Source organism: Eschrichtius robustus, chromosome 8 (genome assembly GCF_028021215.1).
Source record: "Eschrichtius robustus isolate mEscRob2 chromosome 8, mEscRob2.pri, whole genome shotgun sequence".
Taxonomy (NCBI): Eukaryota; Metazoa; Chordata; class Mammalia; order Artiodactyla; family Eschrichtiidae; genus Eschrichtius; species Eschrichtius robustus.
Genome location: NC_090831.1, coordinates 67,843,036 through 67,864,027, shown reverse-complemented (window position 1 = coordinate 67,864,027; position 20,992 = coordinate 67,843,036). Strand labels below are relative to the sequence as shown.

General features: G+C 36.2%; 1 protein-coding gene across 1 annotated transcript in view; it reads left to right on the top strand.

Moving 5' to 3' along the window:
* The window catches only part of GLCCI1 (glucocorticoid induced 1), a 116,639-nt gene that overhangs the window by 82,514 nt on the left and 13,133 nt on the right, over positions 1-20,992 (top strand). The window contains exons 5-6 of the mRNA XM_068549973.1: positions 8,720-8,872; positions 16,800-17,010. Of these exons, the coding sequence (XP_068406074.1) occupies positions 8,720-8,872; positions 16,800-17,010 (364 nt within the window). The remainder of the gene's footprint in view (positions 1-8,719; positions 8,873-16,799; positions 17,011-20,992) is intronic.

Genomic DNA, 20,992 nt, shown 5'->3' with positions numbered 1-20,992 from the left:
TTCAAGCACCTTTTCTGTGAGAGCCCAATGCATTTATAGTATATCTATTGACATATTGATTTAACAGAAAAAATTTATACACTTGTTCCCAATTTACATTGAATTTTTTGGCATTGTAGTTATGTTTAAAAATAATTATCTTTTGCTATACATACTGAAATAGTTGTGGATGAAATATGAAGTCTAGAATGTGCTTTAATATACTCAAAGAACAAAAACAAGTGGATGTTTAGATGAAATAAAGTTAGAAATGTTGATAAGTTTTGGAACTGGATGACGTGCACCTGAGTGTTCATTATACTATTCTGTTTAATTATGTTTATGATTATAATTTTTCACAATAAAAAGGAGAAAAACTGAGAACTTAATGATCAGATAAAATGTAAACATATAAAAATCAGTTGTTTTCTCCTATACTAGTAAAGGTAAACTACTGTTTCCCTCTGCTTATAACATTCCTGACACCAAATGCGTGATATTTTTCTCCCACACCAACCAGTTCTCCGACTCGCCAGACACCAACCAAGTGTCCTACAATTCAGTTATAACACTTAACTACGTGGAGTTTGCACAGACCTCACAGATGAAGGACTCCGCCCCACAAAACTGCCCCTCTTCAGATGCCAGTTGAAAGGTCCAGATTGTCATTGTACTTTTGACCTACTGGCTATAAAGAAGGGATTCCCACAGCCCCTTCTTCAGGTTCAGTAACTTGCTGTAACGGCTCAAAGAACTCAGGGAAACACATTTCCTTGTTTATTACAAAGGATATAGTAAAGGATACATACAGATGAACAGCAGGATGAAGAGGTGCACAGGGCAAGGTCTGTAAGTAACTCACGTGCAAGAGCTTCTGCTCGCATGGAGTTGGGGTGTGCCACCCTTCTGGTACATGGATGTGTGTTCACCAACCTGGAAGCTCTCTGAACCCGTACTGTAGGGATGTTTTTGGAGGCTTCATCACATAGGCATGATTAATTATTAACTCAGTCTCCAGCCCCTCTCCTCACCAGAGGATGAGGGGGATGGGGGCTGGACTGGAAGTTCCAGGCTTCTAATCATGGCTTCTTTCTAGTGACCAGCCCCCCCATTCGGAACCTATTCAGGAACCCACCAAGAGTCACCTCATTAGAACAAAAAACTCTTGGTCCTATCTCCCAGGAAATTCCAAGGGATTTAGGAGCTATGTGTCAGGACTGGTGTCAAAAACCAAATATTGGAACAAAAGATGCTCCTAGTGCCCCTGTCCCTCAGGAAATTACAAGATTTTAGGAACTCTGTGTCACGAACCAGGGGTAGAAACCAAGTACATATTTCTTATTATGTTACAACTAGCAATAACATGTTAGTATATATATAATGAAAAATATAAAATGCCTAGGCTTAAAAGCAATATGCAAACTATAAGACTTTATTGAGGATATGAAATATAAAATAGAGACAAATGGGAAGTCATTCATGCATGGGAAGACTCAATATTTTTCAAATAGTAATTTGCCCAAAATTAACGTACAAATTGAGTTCCAATGGAAATGTAAAAGGAATTGTTTTATTACTTTAAAAGTTATTTTCAAAGGTAATATGGAAAAGTAATGCCAGTTAAAAAGAAAATTTGAAAAGGCTTTCCCTATAGGATACCAAAATGCAAAATGTAACTGCTATAAAGTTATAGCAGTTAAAGTGGAGCTCTGTATAGGGATTATCAAGTAACAACTCAAGGAAATCAAATACAGAATCCATAAAGAAATGTTGGGGCAGTTTGATTACTATGTGGGAAAAAAATACTATCTCATAACATACACAAAAATAAATCATGGTAGGTTAAATATTTAAATATGAAAAACCATAAAAGTACTGAAAGATATTTCATACTAAAGTAAACAGTAAATGTATGACAAAGAGTTACAAATTTAATATGAAAAAAGCTCATGCATTAATAATGAGACAAAGGACATTCGTGGGCACCAGTTTACAGATGGCAGGAGCACAGCACTGAGTGTGGGAAATATATTATTCATTTAATCAATGACTAGCTGTCTACCTTATTATGAATCATATATATCAACGTTAATCATTCAGAATAAGGTAGAGATCATATACTGTTCTTCTTTTTTACCTTGATCATCTTTAATTTTCTTATTTCCTTTCTGTTCTTTAAGTTCCTTGAGCATCAAAAGGCTTGTCTTAACACTTTGTCGTACCTCCTGCAGGACAGCTATGAGAGGTCGTTAATTTTTGACAACTCCTCCAAAGGACTTTTTTTTTTTTTCCCATTTTCTTTTTTTTTTTAATCAGTCATCAATTTTGTACACATCAGTGTATACATGTCAATCCCAATCGCCCAATTCAGCACACCACCATGCCCACCCCACCGCGGTTTTCCCCCCTTGGTGTCCATACATTTGTTGTCTAGATCTGTGTCTCAACTTCTGCCCTGCAAACCAGTTCATCTGTACCATTTTTCTAGGTTCCACATACATGCGTTAATATACGATATTTGTTTTTCTCTTTCTGACTTACTTCACTCTGTATGACAGTCTGTAGATGCATCCACGTCTCAACAAATGACTCAATTTCGTTACTTTTTATGGCTGACTAATATTCCATTGTATATATGTACCACATCTTCTTTATCCATTCGTCTGTCGATGGGCACTTAGGTTGTTTCCATGACCTGGCTATTGTAAATAGTGCTGCAGTGAACATTGCGGTGCATGTGTCTTTTTGAATTATGGTTTTCTCTGGGTATATGCCCAGTAGTGGGATTGCTGGATCATATGGTAATTCTATTTTTAGTTTTTAAGGAACCTCCATATTGTTCTCCATAGTGGCTGTATCAATTTACATTCCCACCAACAGTGCAAGAGGGTTCCCTTTTCTCCACACCCTCTCCAGCATTTGTTGTTTGTAGATTTTCTGATGATGCCCATTCTAACTGGTGTGAAGTGATACCTCATTGTACTTTTGATTTGCATTTGTCTAATAATTAGTGATGTTGAGCATCTTTTCATGTGCTTCTTGGCCATCTGTATGTCTTCTTTGGAGAAATGTCTATTTAGGTCTTCTGCCCATTTTTGGATTGGGTTGTTTGTTTCTTTACTAGTGAGCTGAATAAGCTGTTTATATATTTTGGAGATTAATCCTTTGTCCGTTGATTCGTTTGCAAATATTTTCTCCCATTCTGAGGGTTGTCTTTTCGTCTTGTTTATGGTTTCCTTTGCTGTGCAAAAGCTTTGAAGTTTCATTAGGTCCCACTTGTTTATTTTTGTGTTTATTTCCATTACTCTAGGAGGTGGATCAAAAAAGATCTTGCTGTGATTTATGTCAAAGAGTGTTCTTCCTATGTTTTCCTCTAAGAGTTTTATAGTGTCTGGTCTTACATTTAGGTCTTGAATCCATTTTGAGTTTATTTTTGTGTATGGTGTAGGGAGTATTTTAATTTCATTCTTTTACATGTAGCTGTCCATTTTTCCCAGCACCACTTATTGAAGAGACTGTCTTTTCTCCATTGTATATCTTTGCCTCCTTTGTCATAGATTAATTGACCATAGGTGCGTGGGTTTATCTCTGGGCTTTCTATCTTCTTCCATTGACATATGTTTCTGTTTTTGTGCCAGTACCATACTGTCTTGATTACTGTAGCTTTGTAGTATAGTCTGAAGTCAGGGAGTCTGATTCCTCCAGCTCCGTTTTTTTCCCTCAAGACTGCTTTGGCTATTCGGGGTCTTTTGTGTCTCCATACAAATTTTAAGATGATTTGTTCTAGTTCCGTAAAAAATGCCATTGGTAATTTGATAGGGATTGCATTGAATCTGTAGATTGCTTTGGGTAGTATAGTCATTTTCACAATACTGATTCTTCCAGTCCAAGAACATGGTATATCTCTCCATCTGTTGGTATCATCTTTAATTTCTTTCATCAGTGTCTTATAGTTTTCTGCATACAGGTCTTTTGTCTCCTTAGGTAGGTTTATTCCTAAGTATTTTATTCTTTTTGTTGCAATGGTAAATGGGAGTGTTTCCTTAATTTCTCTTTCAGATTTTTCATTAGTGTATAGGAATGCAAGAGATTTCTGTGCATTAACTTTGTATCCCGCTACTTTACAAAACTCATTGATTAGCTCCAGTAGTTTTCTGGTAGCATCTTTAGGATTCTCTCTGTACAGTATCATGTCATCTGCAAACAGTGACAGTTTTACTTCTTTTCCTATTTGGATTCCTTTTATTTCTTTTTCTTCTCTGATTGCCGTGGCTAGGACTTCCAAAACTATGTTGAATAATAGTGGTGAGAGTGGACATCCTTATCTCGTTCCTGATCTTAGAGGAAATGCTTTCAGTTTTTCACCATTCAGAATGATGTTTGCTGTGGGTTTGTTGTATATGGGCTTTATTATGTTGAGGTAGGTTCCCTCTATGCCCACTTTCTGGAGAGTTTTTGTCATAAATGGGTGTTGAATTTTGTCAAAAGCCTTTTCTGCATCTATTGAGATGATCATATGGTTTTTATTCTTCAATTTGTTAATATGGTGTATCACATTGATTGATTTGCATATATTGAAGAATCCTTGCATCCCTGGGATAACTCCCACTTGATCGTGGTGTATGATCCTTTTAATGTGTTGTTGGATTCTGTTTGCTAGTATTTTGTTGAGGATTTTTGCATCTATATTCATCAGTGATATTGGTCTGTAATTTTCTTTTTTTGTACTATCTTTGTCTGGTTCCGGTATCAAGGTGATGGTGGCCTCATAGAATGAGTTTGGGAGTGTTCCTGCCTCTGCAATTTTTTGGAAGAGTTTGAGAACGATGGGTGTTAGCTCTTCTCTAAATGTTTGATAGAATTCACCTGTGAAGCCATCTGGTCCTGGACTTTTGTTTGTTGGAAGATTTTTAATCACAGTTTCAATTTCATTACTTGTGATTGGTCTGTTCATATTTTCTGTTTCTTCCTGGTTCAGTCTTGGAAGGTTATACCTTTCTAAGAATTTGTCCATTTCTTCCAGGTTGTCCATTTTATTGGCATAGAGTTGCTTGTAGTAGTCTCTTAGGATGCTTTCTATTTCTGCAGTGTCTGTTGTAACTTCTCCTTTTTCATTTCTAATTTTATTGATTTGAGTCCTCTCCCTCTTTTTCTTGATGAGTCTGGCTAATGGTTTATCAATTTTGTTTATCTTCTCAAAGAACCAGCTTTTAGTTTTATTGATCTTTGCTATTGTTTTCTTTGTTTCTATTTCATTTATTTCTGCTCTGATCTTTATGATTTCTTTCCTTCTGCTAACTTTGGGTTTTGTTTGTTCTTCTTTCTCTAGTTCCTTTAGGTGTAAGGTTAGATTGTTTACTTGAGATTTTTATTGTTTCTTTAGGTAGGCTTGCATAGCTATAAACTTCCCTCTTAGAACTGCTTTTGCTGCATCCCACAGGTTTTGGATCGTCGTGTTTTCATTGTCATTTGTCTCTAGGTATTTTTTGATTTTCTCTTTGATTTCTTCAGTGATGTCTTGGTTATTTAGTAACGTATTGTTTAGCCTCCATGTGTTTGTGTTTTTTACGTTTTTTTCCCTGTAATTCATTTCTAATCTCATAGCATTGTGGTTAGAAAAGAGGCTGCATATGATTTCAATTGTCTTAAATTTACTGAGGCTTGATTTGTGACCCAAGATGTGATCTATCCTGGAGAATGTTCCGTGCGCACTTGAGAAGAAAGTGTAATCTGCTGTTTTTGGATGGAATGTCCTGTAAATATCAATTAAATCTATCTGGTCTATTGTGTCATTTAAAGCTTCTGTTTTCTTATTTATTTTCATTTTGGATGATCTGTCCTTTGGTGTAAGTGAGGTGTTAAAGTCCCCCACTATTATTGTGTTACTGTCGATTTCCTCTTTTATAGCTGTTAGCAGTTGCCTTATGTATTGAGGTGCTCCTATGTTGGGTGCATATATATTTATAATTGTTATATCTTCTTCTTGGATTGATCCCTGGATCATTATGTAGTGTCCTTCCTTGTCTCTTGTAACATTCTTTATTTTAAGGTCTATTTTATCTGATATGAGTATAGCTACTCCACCTTTCTTTTGATTTCCATTTGCATGGAATATCTTTTTCCATCCCCTCACTTTCAATCTGGATGTGTCCCTAGGTCTGAAGTGGGTCTCTTGTAGACAGCATATATATGGGTCTTGTATTTGTATCCATTCAGCAAGACTGTGTCTTTTGGTTGGAGCATTTAATCCATTCACGTTTAAGGTAATTATCGATATGTATGTTCCTATGACCATTTTCTTAATTGTTTTGGGTTTGTTTTTGTAGGTCCTTTTCTTCTCTTGTGTTTCCCACTTAGAGAAGTTCCTTTAGCCTTTGTTGTAGAGCTGGTTTGGTGGTGCTGAATTCTCTTAGCTTTTGCTTGTCTGTAAAGCTTTTGATTTCTCCATCAAATCTAAATGAGGTCCTTGCGGGTAGAGTAATCTTGGTTGTAGGTTCTTCCCTTTCATCACTTTAAGTATATCATGCCACTCCCTTCTGTCTTGTAGAGTTTCTGCTGAGAAATCAGCTGTTAACCTTATGGGGGTTCCCTTGTATGTTATTTGTCTTTTTTCCCTTGCTGCTTTCAATAATTTTTCTTTGTCTTTAATTTTTGCCTGTTTGATTACTGTATGTCTCGGCGTGTTTCTCCTTGGGTTTATCCTGTATGGGACTCGCTGCGCTTCCTGGACTTGGGTGGCTATTTCCTTTCCCATGTTAGGGAAGTTTTCGACTATAATCTCTTCAAATATTTTCTCTGGTCCTTTCTCTCTCTCTTCTCCTTCTGGGACCCCTATAATGCAAATGTTGTTGCATTTAACGTTGTCCCAGAGGTTTCTTAGGCTGTCTTCATTTCTTTTCATTCTTTTTTCTTTAGTCTGTTCTGCAGCAGTGAATTCCACCATTCTGTCTTCCAGGTAACTTATCCGTTCTTCTGCCTCAGTTATTCTGCTATTGATTCCTTTTAGTGTAGTTTTCATTTCAGTTATTGTGTTGGTCATCTCTGTTTGTTTGTTCTTTAATTCTTCTAGGTCTTTGTTAAACACTTCTTGCATTTTCTCGATCTTTGCCTGCATTCTTATTCCGAGGTCCTGGATCATCTTCACTATCATTATTCTGAATTCTTTTTCTGGAAGGTTGTCTATCTCCACTTCATTTAGTTGCTTTTCTGGGGTTTTATCTTGTTCCTTCTTCTGGTATATAGCCCTCTCCCTTTTCATCTTGTCTATCTTTCTGTGAATGTGGTTTTTGTTCCACAGGCTGCAGGACTGTAGTTTTTCTTGATTCTGCTGCCTGCCCTCTGGTGGTTGAGGCTATCTAAGAGGCTTGATGGGAGGCTCTGGTGGTGGGTAGATCTGACTGTTGCTGTGGTGGTCAGAGCTCAGTAAAACTTTAATCCACTTGACTGTTGATGGGTGGGGCTGGGTTCCCTCCCTGTTGGTTGTTCGGCCTGAGGCAACCCAACACTGGAGCCTACCTGGGCTCTTTGGTGGGCTTAATGACAGACTCTGGGAGGGCTCACGCCAAGGAGTACTTCCCAGACCTTCTGCTGCCAGTGTCCTTGTCCCCACGGTGAAACAGAGCCACCCCCCGCCTCTGCAGGAGACCTTCCAATACTAGCAGGTAGGTCTGGTTCAGTCTCTCCCGGGGTCACTGCTCCTTCCCCTGGGTCCCGATGCGCACACTGTTCTGTGTGCACCCTCCAAGAGTGGGGTCTCTGTTGCCCCCAGTCCTGTTGAAGTCCTGCAATCAATTCCCACTAGGTTTCAAAGTCTGATTCTCTATGAATTCCTCCTCCCGTTGCTGGACCCCCAGGTTGGGAAGCCTGACGTGGGGCTCAGAACCTTCACTCCAGTGGGTGGACTTCTGTGGTATAAGTGTTCGCCAGTCTGTGAGTCACCCACGCACCAGTTATGGGATTTGATTTTACTGTGATTGTTCCCCTCCTACCGTCTCATTGTGGCTTCTCCTTTGTCTTTGGATGTGGGGTATCTTTTTTGGTGAGTTCCAGTGTCTTCCTGTCGATGATTGTCCAGCAGCTAGTTGTGATTCTGGTGTTCTCGCAAGAGGGAGTGAGAGCACATCCTTCTACTCCGCCATCTTGGTTCCTCTCCTCCAAAGGACTTTTGAAAGCAACCTTATAGTTAAGTGAGTGTTACTGAACTTAACATGATGTTGTTGCCACACTACTTAGTAATCCAAAAGGCTTTCTTAAATGGTTGATAAAATGGAAATGAAAAATACTAGAAGGTAATTGTCACAGGGCAGGGAACAAATCTTTTAAATACATACACAAGCGCAGAGCAGAGCTGAAGTTTCACATGATACACTCAACTTACATGATTTCAACTATGCTTTTCCAGTAAAAACAAAAAAGAAAAAAAATTAAACAGTGCAGAGGACACTCGATTTCTGCCATTCTACTGGAAAAGTGTATACAGTTTACAATCCTACTTAGTTACATAAAGGATTTATAAAGGATTATTATACTTACATAAAGGATTATTTTGACTCTGTAATTTTTACCTTACTTCCTTACTTTGGAACCTAAACTGCTGTATGTGTATCTGTATTTATATTGTATTTGAAATTTCAAAATAACTCTGCTCATTGAGTTTCTCTTTTAAGATTTACCATGCTCTTTAGTTCTTGATTTCTTTGGCCACAAATAATTTGGTAACACCTTATCTTCTGTTTTGTAGGCTACTGGATCAAGATCAGTCCCTATGCCACTGTCAAATGTATCAGTGCCAAAATCATCTGTTTCACGTGTGCCCTGCAATGTAGAAGGAATAAGTCCTGAATTAGAAAAGGTATTCATTAAAGAAAATAACGGGAAAGAGGAAGTGTCCAAGGTAAGGTTACATGGAATGTTTGAATCACTTTTTTCTTTAATATTGTGGACTGTCTCAAAAGTTTTTTTTTTGGGGTTACAGCTTTATTAGATATAATTCACATATCATACAGTTTACCCATTTAAAGTGTACAAGTCAGTGGCTTTTAGCATATTCACAGAGTTGTGCAACCAATACCGCAGTCAACTTTACAGCTTTTTCATCACCCCAAAAAGAAACTCCATACCCTTTAGCAGTCATCTCTTATTTTCCTCCAGTGAGGCAACAACTAATCTACTTTCTACATCTATGAATTGGCCTGTTCTAGATATTTCATATAAATGCAGTCATGCAATATATGGCCTTTGTAACAGATGTTTTTCACTGAGCATAATGTTTTTAAGGTTCACCTATAGTGTAATATGTATCAGTACTTCATTCCTTTTTATTGCCAAATAATATTCAATCATACAGATTTTATTATCCAGTCATTAATTGATAAACATTTCCATTGTTTCTACTTTTTGGCTATTATGAGTAATGCTGCTATGAACTTTATATACAAGTTTTTGTGTGAACATGATGTTTTCATTTCTGTTGAGTATATACCCATGAGTGGAATTGCTTGTATGGTAACTCTTTGTTTAACCTTTTGAGAAGCTGCCAGACTACTTTCCAAAGTGGCTGCACTGCACCATTTTACATCCCCACCAGCTGTGTCTGAAGGTTCCAATTTCTCCATCTTCAGCAACACTTGTAATAATGTGTCTTTTTTATTGTAGCCATTCTAGTGGATGTGAAGTGGTATCTCATCATGGTGTTGACCATTTGTATATCTTCTTTGGAAAACTGTCTATTTAGATCCTTTGCCCATTTCAAAATTAGGTTGTCTTTTTACTATTGCTTGGTAAAAGGTCTTTATAAAGTTCTTACCTTCTAGATAAATATCCCTTATTAGATATATGGTTTGAAAATATCTCCTATTCTGTGGGTTGTCTTTTCACTTTTCATTTTCTTTTGGGTCATATCTAAAAGATTGCCTAATCTAAGGTCACAATGATTTATTCTTGTGTTTTCTTCTAAGAGTTTTATGGTTTTAGCTTTCTCTTATATTTAGGTCTCTGATCTATTTGAATTAATCAAAAATACTTTATAAATTACCTCTGTCCCAGAAAGGAAATCTGGACACTCCTGCATATGAACCTATATTTGACCACATTTTAAAGATATACTCAACAAAAGAAAACATCAAGTAGCATTTGGCTTAATTATCTATCTGATGGTTTTTTAGAACTAAAATATGATTTAATTTATGTCAAATGTGTATCTAATTCCTTCAAACAATGTGTAGGTTTTAAAACTGATTTAGAGTTCATCTCAAAATTCACACAGTTCAATATTATATTTATAAAATTGAAAAAGAAACTTTTTCCAACTCTGAATATTGCTTCGCAGATATAAGCATTAATCACAGTTTATTGTATATGCTTCCAAATATGTGTATGTATGCTAATATATATTGAATCACTGTATGAATGTACCATAATTTAAAAGTCCCCTACTGATGGGCATTTAGATTGTTTTCAGTTTTTGTCATCATAAGCAGTGCTTTAGAAAACATAGTGTACTCTTGGCAGACAATTCCCTGGCTGTGAAACTGCTGGGTCAAAGCATTTGCACGTTTTAAATTTTGATGAATATTGCTAAAATTACCATCCCAAAAGGTTGTGCCAGTTTACTCTCCCTAGAGTTAAATTTTTATGTTATATTCATTAGGCCAAAAAGGAACCCTTTGGAAATTGTGCTCTTAGCTTAGCTGTGTATACCATTAAAATGTTTCCTTTATACATTAAGTAACATTTAAGAACAGTAATGTAAGGAAGTAGAATTGGTCTAATTTTTTGAGGATGAGATAATCAGACACATATTTGCTAATTCTTTAAGAACTGCTAAGCAAAACTATACTAGAAGATGAAACTTAGTAACATAGTTCTGCTTGAATACACTTTCTTCTCACATGCACACAGAACATTCTCCAGGATAGATCATGTCTTGGGTCACAAGCCTCAGAAAATTTAAGAAAATTGAAATCATATCAAGCATCTTTTCTGACTACAACACTATGAGACTGAAAATCAGTTCCAGGAAAAAAACTGTAAAAAACACAAACACATGGAGGCTAAACAGTACGCTACTAAATAACCAAGAGATCACTGAAGAAATCAAAGAAGAAATTTAAAAAATTAAATTAAATTAAAAATTAAATTAAATTTAAAAATACATTAAAAATAAAAAATTTATTAAAATATAAAATTAAAAAATACATAGAAACAAATGACAACGAAAACACAAAATCTGTGATCCAAAATCTGTGGGATGCAACAAAAGCACTTCTAAGAGGCAAGTTTATAGCAATTCAATCTCACCTCAAGAACCAAGAAAAATCTCAAATAAACAATCTAACCTTACACCTAAAGCAACTAGAGAAACAAGAACAAAGAAAACCCAGAGTCAGTAGAAGGAAAGAAATCATAAAGATCAGAGAAGAAATAAATGAAATAGAAATGATGAAAACAATAGCAAAGATCAATGAAACTAAAAGTTGGTTCTTTGAAAAGATAACCAAAATTGATAAACCTTTAGCCAAGACTCATCAAGAAAAAAAGGGAAAGGACACAGATCAATAAAATTAGAAAAGAAAAAGGAGAAATCTCAACTGACACTGCAGAAATACAAAGGATTATAAGAGACTACTATAAACAATACTACAAACAATTATATGCCAATAAAATGGACAACCTGGAAGAAATGGACAAATTCTTGGAAAGGTACAATTTTCCAAGACTGAACCAGGAAGAATTAGAAAATATAAACAAGTAATGAAATTGAAACTGTAATTAAAAATCTTCCAACAAACAAAAGTACAGGACCGGATGGCTTCTTAGGCAAATTCTATAAAACATTTAGAGAAGAGCTAACGCTGATCCTTCTCAAACTCTTCCAAAAAATTGCAGAGGGAGGAACACTCCCAAATTCATTCTACAAAGCCACCATCACCCTGATACCAAAACCAGACAAAGATGTCACAAAGAAAGAAAACTACAGGCCAATATCACTGATGAACATAGATGCAAAAATCCTCAAAAAAATACTAGCAAACAGAATCCAACATCACATTAAAAGGATCATACACCATGATCAAGTGGGATTTATCCCAGGAATGCAAGGATTCTTCAGTATATGCAAATCAATCAATGTGATACACCATATTAACAAATTAAGGAATAAAAACCATATGATCATCTCAATAGACTCAGAAAAAACTTTTGACAAAATTCAACACCATTTATGATAAAAACTCTCCAGTAAATGGGCGTAGAGGGAACTTACCTCAACATAATAAAGGCTATATATGATAAACCCACAGCAAACATCATACTCAATGGTAAAAAATTGAAAGCATTTCCACTAAGATCAGGAACAAGACAAGGATGTCCACTCTTGCCACTCTTATTCAACATGGTTTTGGAAGTTCTAGCCATGGCAATCAGAGAAGAAAAATAAAAGGAATACAAATTGGAAAAGAAGAAGTAAAACTGTCACTGTTTGCAGATGATATGATACTATACATAGAAAATCCTAAAGATGCCACCAGAAAACTACCAGAACTAATCACTGAATTTAGTAAAGTTGCAGGATACAAAATTAATGCACAGAAATCTCTTGCATTCCGATACACTAACAATGAAAAATCAGAAAGAGAAATTAAGGAAACAATCCCATTTACTATCGCAACAAAAAGAACAAAATACCTAGGAATAAACCTACCTAAGGAGGCAGAAAACCTGTACTCAGAAAACTATAAAACACTGATGAAAGAAATTAAAAATGACATAAACAGATGGAGAAATGTACCATGTTCTTGGATTGGAAGAATCAATATTGTGAAATCACTATGCTACCCAAAGCAATCTACAGATTCAATGCAATCCCTATCAAACTACCAATGGCATTCTTCACAGAATTAGAACAAAAAATTTTACAATTTGTGTGGAAATGCAAAAGACCCCGAATAGCCAAAGCAATCTTGAGAAACAAAAACGGAGCTGGAGGAATCCCTGACTTCAAACTCTACTACAAAGCTACAGTAATCAAGACAGTATGGTACTGGCACAAAAACAGAAATGTAGATCAATGGAACAGGATAGAAAGCCCAGAGATAAACCCACACACATATGGTCACCTGATTTATGACAAAGGAGGCAAGAACATACAATGGAGAAAAGACAGCCTCTTCAATAAGTGGTGATGAGAAAACTGGACAGCTACATGTAAAAGAATGAAATTAGAACACTCCCTAACACCATACACAAAAATAAACTCCAAAAGGATTAAAGACCTAAATGTAGGACCAGACACTATAAAACTCTTAGAGGAAAACATAGGAAAAACACATCTTTTTGACCCACCTCCTAGAGTAATGAAAATGAAACCAAAAATTAACAAATGGGATCTAATGAAACTTAAAAGCTTTTGCACCGCAAAGGAAACCATACACAAGACAAAGAAACAGCTCTCAGAATGGGAGAAAATATTTGCAAATAAAGCAACGGTCAAAGGATTAATCTCTAAAATATACAAACAGCTCATGGAGCGCAATATCAAAAAAACAAACAACCCAATTAAAAAATGGGCAGAAGACCTAAATAGTCATTTCACCAAAGAAGACATACAGATGGCTAAGAAGCACATGAAAAGATGCTCAACATCACTAATTATTAGAGAAATGCAAATCAAAACTACAGTGAGGTATCATCTCACACCGGTCAGAATGGCCATCAAAAAATCTATGAACAGTAAATGCTGGAGAGGGTGTGGAGAAAAGGGAACCCTCCTACACTGTTGGTGGGCATGTATATTGATACAGCCACTAGGGAGAACAGTATGGAGGTTCCTTAAAAAACTAAAAATAGAACTACCATATGACCCAGCAATCCCACTACTGGCAATATACCCTGAGAAAACCATAATTCAAAAGGACACATGTACCCCAATGTTCATTGCAGCACTATTTACAATAGCCAGGACATGGAAACAACCTAAATGTCCAATGATAGATGAATGGATAAAGATGTGGTACATATATACAATGGAATATCACTCAGCCATAAAAAGGAACGAAATTGGGATGTGGATGGACCTAGAGATGTGGATGGGCCTAGAGTCTGTCATACAGAGTGAAGTAAGCCAGAAAGAGGAAAACAAATATAGTATATTAAGACATATCTGTGCAATCTAGAAAAATGTTACAGATGAACCTATTTGTAGGGTAGGAATAGAGACGCAGATGTAGAGAATGGACATGTGAACACGGGGGGAAGGGGAAGGTGGGACAAATTGGGAGATTAGGTTTGACATAAATACACTACCATGTGTAAAATAGATAGCTAGTGGGAACCTGCTGTATAGCACAGGGAGCTCAGCTCGGTGCTCTGTGACGACCTAGACGGATGGGATGGGGCAGGGGGGCGGGAGGGAGGTCCAAGAGGGAGGAGATATACGTATACATATAGCTGATTCACTTCATTGTACAGCAGAAACTAACACAACATTGTAAAGCAATTTTACTCCAATTAAAAAAAAAATAACATAGTTCTGCTTTTAAGTAAGTCATATTCTAATTTCACAGTAGCCACTTCAGAATTACTCTGGGGTAACCTACACAGTTATAGCTAAAATATTAATTTTAAGAATTTTTAGATTTATGATTAAGTGTGCCTCAAAGTTTTAATAAATCAAAATGTCACCATCAGTGAACCTGTCAGTAGCTTCCTAAGCCTTTATATTTCCCATCATTATTTTGTGTAAATGTGTAAACTTCTAAAATCTGTTTTGTTATTCTAATTCTTCTGAACCCCCTCCCCAACAAAACAGAAGTTGGTTAAGGAAATTGATATATATTATCCAGTTAAAGATTCAGAAATGGGAATACAAAATGATTGTATCAAATAGGACATGAATAAAAGATAACTCAAATTCTTAAACTTTTTTTAGTTACAAATTGATACATTATTCTTTTACTAATTACCAATATTGACATTTTATTAAAGCAGCATTTTCCTTGACTTAAATATCTAAGTTTTAAGAAAGACCTCTGTCAAGAAACCCTCATATATTTTCCAAAATGATCTTTCTTTATGGGTTGTTCTGAAAACCTCACACACCTATCACATAATTTTGTCCAAAAAAAACCCCAAAAACCTGCACCAATGATTTATTCTTAGAATTGTTCATTCTAAAATTTAGTGCAGTGTTGTAATTAAAATCTAAATTTAGTTAAGTAAAAGAAAATTTTTAAATAATAAATAATTTTCTTAGCATTTGACCAAGTAACTTAATATTCCTTTGGGAATATTTCTTTCCTAAATTGGAAAATTTTACTTTTTTTGTTTGTTGACAAAATTAACTAATATTCCATAATTGAATATTCTCTTTACAGTAGCTTGGTCATCGTCAGGTTGTGAAAATGGTATAGTTTTGGTTTAGCAACTCTGCATAGATAGATGAAGTTTTTATTTTAGGTTTTGACCTTCACTTAATTTGTTGTAGAAAAACATTGATATATTTTGAGTGTTGCCTAATTTTATCTTACTTCATTTTCCCTCTGACAGTGTTTCTAAAATCTCTGAAATGACAAAGCTCAGAGTAATAGCAGTAAACAGTGAAAATAAGTTGTAAATAAACTAAGAATATATTGGTTCTTTTTTCCTAGCATTTCAATCTTGTCTATGTAATGACAAAAATACTGTAAATATATACAATTGTATTTGTTGACCTCACTTTGTTAGCATGCTGATGAGCAAGATATATCTTTACAGCAGAAGCAGAGTTAGAAAGAGTCCACTGCAGCTGAAGCTCTGATGCCATTTAATTGACCATGTCACCAGGAGCTCTAAACTTTAAGTTCTTGGGGTTTCCCTGGCGGTGCAGTGGTTAAGAATCCGCCTGCCAATGCAGGGGACACGGGTTCGAGCCCTGGTCTGGGAAGATCCCACATGCTGCGGATCAACTAAGCCCGTGCGCCACAACTACTGAGTCTGTGCTCTAGAGCCTGTGCTCCGCAACAAGAGAAGCCACTGCAGCGAAGAGTAGCCCTCGCTCGCCGCAACTAGAGAAAGCCCGCGCTCAGCAAAGACGACCCAACGCTGCCAAAAATAAATAAAATAAATAAAATAAATAAATTTATTTAAAAAATAAAATAAAATAAACTATAGGTTCTTTATTGGTAAAAACATTGTACTTATGAGGTCTAGGGTCTTCTCGGGTCAAAAATATATGATTCATATATGATTCTATGATTATAATTTAATTTCTATTGTTTATTTTTGCCACTCAGAACAATGCATTAGAACTAAGCGAAATTCATTAGTAGTCCTACTCGGTTGGATACCAAATTAGAAGAAATGTTCTGAGTTATCTTAATATCCTCCCTTGAGTCCTAATTGAATAAACCTTTCATTATAAATTTTGGGTAAACTGCAAAATCTGTTCCTGGCTTGTAAAAAAAAATAAGAAGAAGAATGAACAAACGGAAATCCATACCTGTGAATATGAGATTTCTCTTTTTTTATTATCAAGTCAAAGTGACTTCTTGAGCGGTTTGACTAATGCTTAAAGCAAATGTTTATTGAATGTCTGCTGTGTGCCAGGCACAGTGCTAGGGATACAGTATTAAAAGAAGCCCCTGTCCTTGAAGAGTATTACTGGGAGTGCTGACCTAAAAGTGACTGGCAGAAATTAAGACACAAGATTGGTATCTTTATTCTCTGAAGAATCAACTGTGGTGGCGATAATACTGCAAAATGAAATCAAAAGAAACACCAGAGCTTTCTATATGGATGGAGTATATGAACTGTCACTGACGGTGTGATGGTTGTTGCTCTTCCAGCCTGTGGATATCCCGGATGGTCGGAGAGCCCCCCTCCCTGCTCACTACCGGAGCAGCAGCACGCGCAGCATCGACACGCAGACCCCCTCTGTGCAGGAGCGCAGCAGTAGTTGCAGCAGTCACTCACCCTGTGTCTCCCCCTTCTGCCCCCCGGAATCCCAGGATGGTAGCCCTTGCTCGACAGAGGATTTACTCTATGATCGTGATAAAGGTGAGAATGAAATCATCCATTTAGAGGGTTTGTTATAAGGCCTTGGTCATTCTACTTTCTTTGTCTTAGACCATTACATCACCTTTTTTCTTTCATTGAATGGTGGGATTGTAAAGGATTGGTTGATCTAGGTTGGTTTGTTCGTTGGTTTCATGTACCCCCTTCTTTGTGACTTTCGCAAACATCTTCCATAAATGTGTCAGAGGAGCACAGCGCATGGTTATACCAGCTAATGAAAGCTATAAAATGAGTGTGTACAGCTTCATATCATATAACACACAGTTTTTTCCTTGGTATTGTCCAGAGTTAAGGATGGTTATGGTAGAGTTTATGTTCCTCGTGCCTGAGGTTAGATTTCGTATTCAGATTAATTTGGGAGGAAATAATTTCTAAAAAAATCTGTTGGAAGAATGAGTATATTTTTAACCAAGTGGGATAAAGTTTTAAAAGTACCTGCAGCACATCAGGGAATATATTATAGTATGTAGATGAGTTATTAACGAACACCAATAAGAGTGCAGAACCCGTGGGGTTTCTTATTGCCTGTCAAGCCCTGTCTGTCCATGTCCTCCTGTCCTCGTGTCAGGCACTTGGCTACCACTGTTCACTCTCTTCTTTCAGTTTCTAGCCCTCTCAGACTCAAGACACCGAAGGTACCGAAGACTGCCCAGCTTCCACCTTCCTAGCTACTTACAAAGAAACACTGAACTTCCTTTGTAACACATTTATTGCTTTTCACCACAGAGGAGAAGATCATAAGCAACACAAATTTTAAAACATGAAAAAATTAAAAGTTTATAGAATTTTACAGGATTTTATGGGCCTTGTCCTGACTTGACCCCCAACCCCCTCAATTTGTTTTATTTTGAGGTATTAATACATTTAAAGTGCCCAAATATTAAGTGCTAAGCCCCCTGAATTTTTACACACGTATGCACTCATGAAACCACTACCTGGATCAAGATACAGAACATTTTTTGCATCCCAGAAGGATCCCTAGCCCCCTTCACAGACAGTATCCTTCTCCTCTCCACCTAGAAGTAACCACTGTTGACTTCCATCATCATAGTCTAATTTTTCCCTGTTACTGGATTTCATAGAAATGGATTGATGCAGTGTGTATTCTTTTGGTCTGGCTTCTTTCAGTCATCATTACGCCTAACTCTCTGCTGAGATGTTAGATGTAAGCTACTTTGGACTTCGTCCTCTGCTTTTATTTCTGTGGGTGGATCTCAACAGTTCTCCCCTTTTCGCCTTTTCCTTATTGGAAGCCTTGTGAACTCTCTTCCTCCATTAAGGTACTGAAAGCAGCACCTTAGTTAGGCATCTCTCTGCTTCAAGTGGAATGTCGATTTTGTAGAATGCAGACTAGGAAACTTTCATTTCACTGAGGCATCCTACGACAGCAAACACTTCAGTCACTTCCTCGCATTTTTAGTATGGATGTTTCATAGTAAAACAAACAAGAAAACACCTTGCTTCTAGTAGGAGTATTTGTTTTGAAGGTAAATGGAAATGTTAAATAATCTTAATTTATTGTAGGCTGCAGAGGTGGTATATGGTGAAACAGATCTTGTAAAACCCGTATTTTTTTATTATACCACTAGAAAAGATAAGTGCAGACCACTTTTGCTACTTATTAGCACTTACAGTTGGGTTAAGATGAAAAGTAAAAATAACAGTGATAATAAGGCTAGGCAGTTAATTCAGAAGTTTTGTTTTCTTCTGAGTTTAATACTGTGGATAGGTGAGAGATGCTGAACCAAAAGGGAGATGTATTAGGAAGTTGATAGATGAATTCCATTTTGGTTAGCTGGTTGTGAGATTGTCTTCTTGGCCTCTATGGGACTATATTCTATGAGGCAATCTCACAGCCAGTTAGAACCACATTCTCTTTATCTATTCATCTGTCCATGGACACTTAGGTTGTTCCCATGTTTTGGCTATTGTGAATAATACTGCAATGAACATGGGAGTGCAGGTATCTCTTTGAGATAGTACAATATTCGGAATTCTGGCTGTTTCTTAGAGAAGTTAGACTTTTTCCTAAGACTTTGCTTTCGGTTGTATATTTTTCTCTATGCCCTTTTATTCTTTTATACCAGATATCTGCCTGCATGACACAAGTGTCTTATCTTTCTTCTGTTCCTCTTGTTTGTTTAATGTAAAATGAGAACGTCGGTCCACATCATCTCTAAGGCCAACAGTTTTTCCCCTAATAGTTAAAACAAATTTTTTTCTTAGTAAAACAAGGTGATAATACTTGTTTTCATACCTCATACCATTATTGGGGTTAAATGACATATTGGAACAAAGTGCTTAGCACAACTCTTGGTATGTAGTAAACACTCAATAAATGGTGCTGGGTGTGACTAATAGTGATTTTTAAAAAAATTTCTTTAGAAACTAAGAAGACTACAGAATCATTTAAGACACTTTTCTGTTTTCTACAAAACTACCTCAGTTTGGGAATTAAGACCTCATGACATAAGTTTCTTAATATATCTGCCATATTTAGCTTTGAGGCATTACTTTGTGATTAAGATCAAGTTTATGTTACTGTTCTCTGGAAAAAATGTGTGACCTATTACAATGTGCAGTTTCTAGTTCTCAAATCAGCTACTTTCTTTGTGAAGAGAAAATTAAAATAGTATCTATCTCTTTTATATATGTATGTATATGTGTATGTATACATACACATACATGTATTTTAGGATTGGGAGTGGAGATTTATGTATTTCAACGGAGTTTATGCTGCTGGTTTATTCAAGACACATTTGTTGAACATCTGCTGTATGTCAGGCACTCTACTGGAGAGTGGAGAAATACAGAAGAGTAAGATGTGGTATCTGTTTTTAGGGAATCTGTAGTCTAATAGGGAGTAATAGTAATGTTAACAAGTAATACACTATTATACAAGTATGTTCAGAAAACTAAAGGTACAAAGGAGAGGGAGTTGTCAGTTTTGCAATTTCTGAAACTTACATATTTAAATCATTCAAACTATAGAATAATCTCTGACTCACTACTTCAGAATGGACAGTCCAAATTCTTTTAAGATACTAATTCTAGCTTACAATTTGCATTTTTCCACAGTGAAGCTTAAATTGGTCTTTTGTTTCTTTACATTTATTTTCAGTAAAGAGGAAAAAAAAGGAAGCTATAGATTTCTAATAGGTGTGCATCATTAACTCTGAAAACAGAATTGATACTGTAATTTTGTAGTCAACTAGAATTGATTTGGAGTACCTACCTATTCTGTAGTTGCTGTTGTAGACTAGCTAGTTTAGACATCCTTAGGTGCCTGGATTGGCATGCACAGGTGGGGAGAGGGATAGGCATTGTGAGTATATAGCTCTAATGAGAGACGTGCTAGTTAGCTGATTATTTTTCTAGTACTCATCTGTTATATCCTTATCCTTTTCCTGACTTTATTATTTCTGCTTATTCCTAACATCTGTTTTTCTCCATGACACATATATAATTTGAGACCTATAAAATAATTTTAGTTGATTAGCATAGTGGTTGTTCTTTGGCTGTTTCAATTGCAATGCCAGGACAAAAACACTCTCATTATTGAGAAAAGTCCAGCCTTTAAGAGACTATTTTCAGGTTTACGTTTTTTGGGTTTGGTGGTTTTTTGACAGATTTTTCCAGTGACCTAAAGACTGAAGGCAGCCTGGTAACATGTGTAAAGTTGCTAGGCTTACTAACCTAATAACAGCCACAGTTCCTACATTATGATCTGTGTGGAGAATTCAGGGATCCAGAATAAGAGCTCTTATTATCTTGACATCTTCAGAATATATCCTAAGAGTTAGCCTAAATTCTTCTACATTATCATGCCCAAAATGCAAGGGAGAAAAACAGTCATTTATATAATGTAAATGGCAGTGTCAAATATTAGTTCTTTTAGCAGCTCTGCCAGCTTTCCTTAATAAGGTAGCAAGCCACAAAATCTAGACTTCAGTCTGCCACTTAT